The sequence below is a fragment of the Phalacrocorax carbo genome, chromosome 6 (assembly GCF_963921805.1).
Source record: "Phalacrocorax carbo chromosome 6, bPhaCar2.1, whole genome shotgun sequence".
In the NCBI taxonomy this organism is placed as follows: Eukaryota; Metazoa; Chordata; class Aves; order Suliformes; family Phalacrocoracidae; genus Phalacrocorax; species Phalacrocorax carbo.
Window position 1 is genome coordinate 20,495,780 of NC_087518.1, and position 10,542 is coordinate 20,506,321.

Genomic DNA, 10,542 nt, shown 5'->3' on the forward strand with positions numbered 1-10,542 from the left:
TTTCGAGATTTCCTTCATTCACTTGGCATTGTATCAGTTCTCAAGCCACTTCAGAGTTTGTAGACAAGATCTAGGTTTTACATGGGGGTAGGGGTTCTTTCCCCCCACTTCTAACTGTTTTTTTTCCTCTTTACAGCTTTCTTTGCACTCATCTTTGGATGGCTAGCCAGATCCTCATTTGCACTTGCCACTCACTGAGCTCACCTTGGGGGTGGGAAGGAAGGGACAGTGGTATTCATAAATGTATGTCAACTTTGGAAGACTCACACTGATCTAGATGGCATAAAATAAAGCCATCCTAATACTGCTCTATGCCATCATTTGGCATTAATGACCAGCCTGAACTTTCACAACAGATTCCAATAGTGTAAGATGCTCTAGGATCCTATACCACAACACGCTTGGTTTGTGGAGACGAAGTGTGATGTTGAGCTGCTGATTTATTCCCTTTATGAAAGGGGCTCTTGAGATGCAGTGAAGGATCCAACTCCCAGGATTTGCCAGAATGGTTGAACATGACTTGCATCCAGACTATGAACTAATGCTCTTGCAGGATCATTTCAATTTACAATTTTTTTTGAAAGCCATATGTATTAAGTAACTGTTGTTCGCTGACACGCTTTCCAAGCAATCTCTTCAGTTCATACATTCTGACGCACTAGAGTTCATTAAATCCAGAAAACTAGCTTATTTAGAAAAGACAACTCAGCTGTGGCCAATAAACCACACTGTTGCTGTTCTTGTCCTATTACAGTTGAAACACTCACTACTGCACTCTCACATATGCTGCCTCAACATCTCATTTAACAGGCCCCCATCCATACAGGGAAGTTTTCTTCCATTTAGCTTAGAAGGCGGAAGGAAGTAGAAGAACGTCGCTCAACACCAAGCATGACCACAGCTTCCTCTGCCTTAAGTCTAAAACAACATGCAACGGCACTACTCTGCCTCAGGCCACCAGCTAGCACAAGCTCCAGTCGGTGAGGACTCCTAGCATCTCTTCCAGCAAATTCTTTTAAGCCTAAACCCCTCTACTCAAAACAGACATATAGCTTTCATTGACACCAGAAGCACTGTAAATCCAACTTCTGCCAGAGCCAGTAGAACCCTTGCTATCTACCTTAAATAAGTCTGTATTATTTCCACTAAGGCCAAAACACCCAAGCTTTCACCATCCATAACCACTTTGCCTGCTGCACAGAAACCTTGGAGAACGAAGACAGAGTTATCGAGACTTGTTTGAGCATAAATAATGTTCAGAACTCAAGGAGCTGAGGAGGAGCAAGAAGTGCCAGACTGCTATAAACACAACAAAAGGCATGTTTAATTCAAATTTCTTTAAGTTTCTTAGAACATAGTGTATTTCTGCTGTTTGTGGCTGCAATAAAAAGCCTTGAAATAGCACGTTTCCTTCAAGACACAAATCAGACAATACTCAAAGATACACCAAAACATGTCTCATGATTTTCAAGAGACCTGCTCATTTTCAAGTGTTTAGGATTGGCTTTCTGCTGCTCATCTCCCTCTTCTGTGCTGCTATTTTTAAAACACAGTAAGAGCAAAAAAAGTTGTGCTCACTAGGTGAGACATGGCACAGATCTCTGCAAAGAAGCTCCACCAGATTCCTCTTACTTCCACCCAGTGCCAGCTCAGAATTACTTGTCTGACCCAACAACACAGAGCAGCGCAGTACAGAAACCTGGATTGCTCTTAACATGCAAGTGCAGTAAGTCCTCCGCACATACCAGGCAGGTCACAGGTTTGCCAGCAGAGGCATGAGGAGGAATTGGGTGGAATTTCTGTGAACCTCCTGCTAAAGCAAGGGTAGTATCAGTTTACCCAATAGAGACCTAGCTTGCGAAGCCACAAATGCAATTGATAATTCAAACACCTCTCTTTTCATAGAAAATATCTTATAATTAATGTTGTGTCTAGTACCCTCACATCTCCTAAAATTATTTATTTGTCGAAGGAATATTTTCCTTACACATACAATACAATGCCAGTCAATCAACACCCAGTGTAAAAAAAAAAAATTAATCATGTTTTAAAATTTCACTTTAAACATGCCCTATGAGCTTCAATTAAATCTTCTCAATATAATCCCCTTGATTCCTCCAGTGAGTCACTCTCATCCTTTCATTTAACCTCATCAATATTACTACAATCACAAACCCCACGCCACCACTCTGATGGAACAACATTCTCATAGCTTTCGACCTTGATCAACGTTTTACAAGTTTCAGGTGAGGATATCGAAGTTACTTCAACTTTTGATTCCCCTGACTTCTATTATTTCAGAGCAGAGAATTAAATTTATATTTTAGAGACAGTCTGTGTAAGATCTTCACAATATAAATTACTTACCAGAAATTGTGTAGAAATACCACACTTATAGTTCAACTTCCGGACCAAGAAAATTAATTACCAACAGGTAACCAGGTGCATAAAAACCTCAAGCAAAATCATGGTAAAAGCTGTTGTCAAGTAACTTCAGATATTCAGATTTAGGAATTTATTTATTAGTTCTTACCTGGTGAGAATAGGGACCATGTCTTGCCCGCTGCCATGTTCTTTCTCCCATTGCTCAAGCAAAGCAGTGAGCTCAGCCTTGGAGTCCACATGCCCAGATCCTGAAGTCATGGCTTAGCCTAAAGAAGAGGTAACAAGAGGGGGGGGGGGACGACACACCATTAAATTGAGCAAGAAATCCCACACAGTTTTGTTATACTCATTGAAATAATCCAAATCAACAAGGAGGAAAAAAAAAGTGACAGAATACTGCTAAATTTCACTTTAAAAGTCAAAAGGTTCTTTTTGGTCCTTTGCCTGAAGAATAGAGAACATGTGCACACTCTGAACCCAAGTCTTAACTGGTGTATGACAACCCTGACCATGACGGGAAGCATACACACCTAACCACAAGTGTTTGGTACTGAAGCTTTTTAACACTCTACCTCAATTCCACAAGCAGACCTGAGCTAGTCCTTCACTGTTTTTCAGGGATTTACTCAAGAAAGAACAAAGCTAGGGCAGCAAGATTATGATCAGTGTCATTATTCCAGTTTAACGCCCTCCAGAGAGTAGTGAAAATGCCCAAGAATCATATTAGCTTCACACTGCCAAGGAGGCAGTAGGCAGCAGCACCGAGCGGCTGCAGGCAGCAGAAGGAGCACCAAAAGAGTAGTAGTCAGGAAACAGAGCAGGTCACCCTATCACTACTTGTTCAACGCTTCCAAGAACAGTCAGTAGCTCTAGTAAGAGGGAAGAATGGTCACTGGAGGCAGCACTGGAGCAATTACTTCAGGTTTATCAGCCTTTACTTGCAAGACAGCAGCTGACAGAAGATTTATCTTCCCACTCTCAAAAGTGAGATCCCCATAGAGTACCGAGTGACTTGTTAAGGTACTGTTTAATGAAGGGAACTATCACACTAGGTTGTGTTCAAGCCTCTAAATTTCCTGGCATCAATTTTTGTCAGTCTGATAACAATCTGCTGGAAATATTAACAGACCAAACTAGAACACAATCTGTCTCAAAACACTGCCATGCCCTTAGTTTCCAGTCTGACAGACTGTGATTGCTGGGAAGAGTTGTAACTTCTGGAGGAAGGAACAACCAATCCTAATTTATAAATTGACCTTGTGTTAGAGTTGCGGGGGTAGAAATCAAAGCAACAGCAATTCCTTCATGGCCAAAAATGCACAAAAAATTCCAACATTTCATTAGCCATAACATGGCAAACATCCATCTGCCATGAGATTAAATATCTATTTGTCATAACTGACCCAGAGAAAGAGCCTTCCAAAACAGTGTTAAACACAGATATGTTTAAGACAGTGACATACACATCAAATCCTCAACTTTGTATCCAGGAATCAGTCAAATGACAGACTATAAAGGGAGCCATAGGTCTACATAGATTACATAAGCATTTATAGCGCAAGTTCATTCTGAAGAACATTGCCATGTTTAACTGAGCGCTGGATACCTCTAATTGGTTTAAAACCTCTTCTCAGGGAATGGATGAACAACCCTAGAGCCCTACCTCCTGTCTCATCAGTGCTTCTAAACTTAATGTATTGTGACTGGTTAGTTAAATGGAAGAAGACAAGTAAAGATCACCCAGCTGAAGATGAAACTGGCAGAAATCGCCTAAAAATCATCACCCAAAGGCTACAGAAAATAAACCTGCCACTACAAGACACCCAACCTGAAAAACACCATTTTGATAACTACTATATGACTTGAGTACACGCTAACAAAAAACCTACCTAAGCATAAAGAAATATGTTTTCTAAATTACAAGTAATTATGATTTTATCTAGAGAATTCATTATTCATTCATCGTAGAACTAGACTGGGACATTTGATGCAAAAGCATAAATCACTTTGGGAAAAAAAATACTACCTAAATGCAGGCAACAAAACATAATGAGATTGTACACACACACACAAAACACCTTTAAAAAGGAAAAGCCAATAAAGCTTCATTCCTTTTTAACTGAACAATACTTGCCAGCAGCACTTCTGAGCCTTTAAATATCACAGACAAATCTACTCTGAGCCTCAAAATGCAAGTGCTATAGTAGTATCTGCATTCAACTTCAGACATCTCCACCTTCATTCTATACTCAAGGGATACAGAAAAAAAGTGACCCCAGAGCTTGTATAAGGCCTGTACAGGCACTCCTGCAATCTGAAGAATAGCTTACTTCCCCAAACAACCCTTAATTATTCCAGCTAGAAAATAAGAAAGGTCCAGCAATACCTGTCAACAAAGTTACAGTCAGGAAGACCACAAGAACCGCTCATGTTGTCCTCTGGGACACCCAGTACTATACCAGAACAAAGTGAAAATAGAAAAATCCCAGCTGTATCTAAAACCCGGAGTATACCTCACATAAAGCAATTACAGTTCTAAATAACTGGTGCTGACACACAACTACTTTGCTGAAATAAAGTTAAGACATAAAAATGCCACCCCTTCTATAGGTACACAGCAATGAAAGTAAACATCTCTCCAAGGCATCTCATCTATTCTGAATGCTTATCCCTTTCAACCTCTTCAAATAAATTTGACTACTCTACATGGCACTGAAAAGAGCAGCAACAAAAATTATCTCAAAGCAGCTACTTCCACTGTTCTCATATTAATGCACGTTAGCAGTAAAATATATAGGGATGGAATATCACGGCAGGTGCATGACTTTAAATACAAGAACCAAAGCAATCCCTACTGTGCTCACTTTTTTCAATGATTCCGTCTTAAATCAAAGTGAAGAACTCTGCAGAAAGAACAAGATCATAAATGGTATGAACTAAACTGTCAGAAATATACCCAGCCTGTTGGAAAGGAAGGCCTGTGAGAGCAACTCTGACTTTCATGATTTCCCTTGGACAAGCTAGTGGACAAATTCAATCTTAAATTGCTCTCCAGGAACTAGCAGAACAGGGAGCAGCTATCTCACTGTGGATTTAAATCCTTGGGGCGGGGGCAGCACTGGTGGTGTAATTTTTGTTTACTAAGTTTTGAAAATCATGGCCTACTACAGATTTCAACTATAATATCTAATAAGCTAAGGAATTAAATATTTTTTCCAAACACCACTATTGTCAAAATATTATATTTAGAACCAATAGAACTGATATAAACAAAACATAAAGCACTTAAAGGATTTGACTTCAAAAAACAAATATTTACAACCATAACTATAATTCACTGTGAACACTCCCCACTGAATCCACATATGCATGTTTCAGCACAAAACAGTGCACACAGTATTGCATTTACATTAAACGTTGCTTAGTACTCCAATATCATAGCAAAGATTTTGTAAGCATTTTACTCTTTTGATCTTAGATGTAAAAAATTGACAGAAAAGGGAAACGCAAAGAAGTATTCAGAAACCTCAGGTACCTTACTGCTTGAGTCACCTTAGTCAGACACCTCTGAACAACGAAGAAATGCAAGTCCCGCTGACCTCTAACTGCAAGCCTCAATAAGCGCAGGGTATGGTTCAAGCAGTTCAGCTTCACCCTTTCGTTCCTTGACACGTTTGAGCGTCACACTGACTGCAAGGCTACTACAGGTCATTCACTTACTGATTTTGCACTGTGTTCATGAAAAGCATTATGAGATCTCAACACACTGGCTTCAACACAGATACACATTTTAAGGTATGAAACCTCTTAGGTGAAAATAAATCTATTAATAAAACCTGAAAACAAACTATTTGGCTAGTTGGGTAACAAGCACAAAATCCATACCTTAACAACTTAAACAGAAAATGAAAGAGCCGCATAAAAATCATACCATAGGGGGGAAAAAAAACCAAGCCATTTTAATCAACTTTATAGAAAGACTGCAAATCTAAATTCATAGATGGACAAAAATTACAGGATTTCCAAATCTGCATGTATAGAGCCAACTCAAATTCTAATGACTATTTAAGCCAAGTCAAATTGTAGTTAAGTTTCATATTGTTCCTAAACAGGATTCTAAGTACAGCTGAGGACACAATGCCAATGAGAAGGCTAACATAATTATGTAACACCATAAGGCAAAATTAAGAACTCATGAGCTGGAATCTGGTTAAATACACAGCAAGCCGAGCAGTGCATCTGTATGTTCTTCCATATTTATGTTTTAACACAAAGACTTCCTTACTTTTTAAAAAAAAACTCCCTCTCATCACAATTATTCTTTAAACGTATGAGATACCAGCCAGCTATTTGCCTAAACCTGGTGAGTCCGAAATAACCATGCCAAGGTTAATGCTGAAGCATAATGAACTGCTAACACTGACATGGAAGAAAGTACACCACGAGCTAACAAAATCTTCACAATCTACTGAGAATAAAATCATGTTCTGGTATCATATGTGAGTGAAGCTCTAAGGGAAGTCCTCGCTTGTTCAACTTCCCCCTTTAGCCCCAACAGAGCTGTAATTCAGCTGGTACTACAGAACATATTCCTAATGTCGTTTTAAATATTTGTTTAAAAAATCATAGTTTTTTTCAGTTAGAGTATTTTTAAAGGCCAGGGAAAAGCACGAAGTTACTTAGCTTCCTGGAATTTCTGCTTTTACAAAACAAACCTGGAACTATCTGCCGATCTGCCAGGACAAGAAAAAAAAAGAAACAGGAACAAACTTTTGTTGTCTACAAAGGGAGGTAAAAAATCCGGCGCTCCGTTTCAACACCAATTCCCCTTTGCGCTGCTGGAAGGACAAACGGCGGACCCTGCCTCCCCAGAGGAACGCCGGCGTTCGGCACGGGGGGCGCGCAGGCAGTGACAGCTCTACGGGAGCCCCCGCCGCGACGCGCCGGGCGGGAGCGGGCTGCCCGCCGGGACCTGCCGTTCGGACCGCGTGCGGGGGGGGGAATCGAGACCCCCCCAGCGGGAGTCTGCCCCCCGAGCCGGCCCAGCGAAGCCCCACGCGGAGCGGCTCCCCCGGCGCAGGGGGAAGAGGAGCCCCCGGGCGGCGGGGGCGGGGTGGGCCGGCCGGCGGAGGACCGGGGCGGGGCGGGAGCGGAGTGGTGCAGGCCCGCCCCCCCCGCCGGCAGGCTGACAGGCCGCGGGGGGCGGACGGGCCCCGCCGGGCCCTCGCCCCGGCCGCATTTCGGAGGGCGCCCCCTAGCGCGGGGGCGGCCGCGCAGGCCACCCCTCCACACATACACACCCCCTGCGGCGGCTCCCTGAGGCGACCCCCTCCCCCTGCCCAGCGTGGAGGCCGCGGCCGCCAACCGGCCCGGCCCGGCCCGGCCCGGCGGAAGCGCAGCGGCAGCGGCGCTGTCCCCCCCCCAAACCCGCTCCCCGCCCGGCGCCCCGTACCTGCCCGATGCCCCCCCGCTGGGTCGCCGCCGCTGTCCCCGGCCCCTGCACTCGGCCCCGCGCACCCCGCGGCGGCCGCGATTGCTATGGCGGGCACACAATTTGCGCGTCACAGCACACGAGGGACGCGTCACTGCGCGCGGAGCAGCGGCGAGAGCGGCGGAGGAGGGAGGGGGAGGAGGCGCGGCGAGGGGACTCGCGCGAGGCCTCCCGGGAAACGGAGTTCTCGCGGGCCGATGCCTCTGCGCATGCGCCTGTCGGGGCAGCGCCGCGGAGCAGGATGGGAGTTGTAGTTCCAGGCGGGCGCCGCCATTGTGCCCCCTCGGCCCAGCTCAGCCCAGGGTTCTGCGGCTGCGGTCGCGGCCGCTCGTACTCGAAGGGGTGTTCTCCTGGGAGAGAGGCGAGGCTATTTCCTCTGCTTTTCCCGGGCTGGCACTGAGGAGCCACTGAGCAACAGCTGCCAGCCCAGATAGCGGCATGTCTGCCCTGATAGCAGCACAGCAATGCTGCCAGCCCCAACGGGCACAGCAGGGACCGCCGCTAGCTGTGTCTTTTTCTTACTTTCTCACCCAAGCCTGAACGTTCACTCGTGCATTGTTCACCTGCTTAACTTTACATCCACGGTGTTTTAGTGAGAGGGCAGCTTGAAGGTGAACTCAGATGATAAGCATGCCTGCCTCTGTTCCCTCTCCAGAGTGGTTTCTCCTCTTCTTATCTGCAAGACAGTAACATCATCCTATTTCTTCACGGTTAAACAGAGACCATTTTTGGCAGCGGAAGCTGAACCCTACACCAGTGCCAAACATCCACCTCCACCTCTGCCCTGGGCCATACCCAACAGCAGGAAGCAGAGACTGGACTGAAGCATTTCTCAGTCTCTCCTGGGCCTCTAGGGAAAGCTCCTCTTCCCACATCCCCACCCTTCCTCCCAGCCGCAAGAGCTCAACCTCTCCCCAGTCCTTTCCTCTAACACCCCTAGCAGAAGCTTCAGGGGTGCATGCAATGAGAGAGACTCTGTGTACAGAGAAACCCTTCAGCATTGCACAGCCCCATCCTTCTTTGCCTTCCACATGCAGATTTATTTCCACTTCTCTGGGATTTTTTTTCCTTGTCTGTTGGTACAGCGGTAGAAATAGCCCAGCTCTTTGGGGGGCACTGTGTGCTTTTACAGAGGTAATAAATTGTTAATCTGTACTGTTCCTTGCCCCTGGCATATTAAGTTGCCCATGGAGAATATCTACATGCTCTCAGCAAAGTGACTGTTTCTGAGGGGGTGGAAGACCCAGAAGGTACACCTCTCACCCATGCCCCCGTGGCTGGTTGGAGGATCAAAGGTATCAGACCTGCCTGCAGTGTTATTATACAGGGAAAGGCAGCACATCCACAGCTGCACTTTCTTCTCCCCCTGCAAGGCAACTGGCAGCCTCTAGGCCAGCCACAGAGCTGTTCTGCCTCCAGAGACTGCAGAGGTTAGCACTCCCATCTCCTCATCACCTAAGTTCAAAGGGCTAAGAGCAAAATTAAGGTTTCCAATTCCTGACAAATCTATGGTGCACTGGAGATACGGTCACTTCTCAGAGAAAGTGGGGTTCAGTCCACAGGCTCACCTGAGCAAGTAAGGAGTCTTGGAGCCTGCTGCTTCATTGCAAGAGCCTGGCAGACTGTCAGAATAGGACAGCTTGGAGCTCTGCCACAGCCTCCTGTACAAGCTGCCTGAAGTGCTCAGGCCTCCAGCTCCTGCATTTCCAGGCCTCATGGGGTATTTGGGAAGGACTCAGTCTAACACATTTGTTCCCCACAGGGCAGGTGAGAGTCCTACTGGCTTGCTTTGCGGGGCCAAAACAGTATGAGCTCTCCTTTAACTTACCTTCTCTTTAAAAACAATGAAACCTCAGCTTACACTGCAGGCCCCTATTAATTGCCCAGGTACTGGCAGAAGCTCTTCTCTTAAAAGAATACGTAAGAGTAAATAAGAGGAAACAGGGTCCTGCCTCTCAGGGAAGGGCTTCATAAGCACTGGCACCATTCCCAGCTGAGAAGCTTCCTGTCCCACAGTGTCCACATTAACCCCCTTCCTTACACTGCAACTGTATAAACCCCTGCACCAGGTAGTGTTTGGGCAGGTACAGATTCTGCCACCACACTTACACTATTTGACTATGAAGTCTTGATTAGCTAGAGGATAACAACTGCAGCATTGAGAATCCTGCAGCGGAAATCCCCCTGAGCACTGGACATAGTGAGTGAGCCCCCACCCTCACACCAATACTTTCCTTTAATAGTGAAATTGAAGAAAAGAAAAAAAAAAAACAACACAACACATCACTGTGGATTGCAGAACAATAAAAACAAGAGGCCAGCAGAAAACTTGCACATCTTGCCCTGTGGGATCTCGTGGCTGAGAGATGGCACAGAGAGAGGCCTGTGGTGTGCAAGGAGGGGAAGGTTATATCTGCATGTTCACCTCCATGGGCTCCCCAGCCAGAAGGACGACATACTCACAGATGATGGTTAACTGATAGTAACAATGACTTGAGGCTGAATCAAAGCTTGAACTCGCTCAAACAAAATAACCCCTTCCCCCCATTGCTGTCATACCCCAGATCACCTCACAATACTGTGGTAAGATCACCGCTTTATATGGAGAGGAATAAACCTCTTTGCCAGGCTTCTAGACTTAAGCTTCTAGACTTAAGGACAATTAA

General features: G+C 45.3%; 1 protein-coding gene across 4 annotated transcripts in view; it reads right to left on the minus strand.

Moving 5' to 3' along the window:
* Positions 1 to 7,975, minus strand: part of DCAF1 (DDB1 and CUL4 associated factor 1) — a 53,618-nt gene extending 45,643 nt beyond the window's left edge. For 3 of the 4 annotated variants that reach the window (XM_064454109.1, XM_064454111.1, XM_064454113.1), the window contains exons 1-2: positions 7,838 to 7,975; positions 2,534 to 2,651 (exon numbers count right to left, since the gene is read on the minus strand). In XM_064454109.1, the coding sequence (XP_064310179.1) occupies positions 2,534 to 2,643 (110 nt within the window). In that variant the 5' untranslated portion in view covers positions 2,644 to 2,651; positions 7,838 to 7,975. Of the gene's footprint in view, positions 1 to 2,533; positions 2,652 to 7,100; positions 7,276 to 7,837 lie in introns of those variants that run through there. The other variant, XM_064454110.1, reaches the window with a different exon arrangement.
* Between the last annotated feature and the right edge of the window lie 2,567 nt (positions 7,976 to 10,542).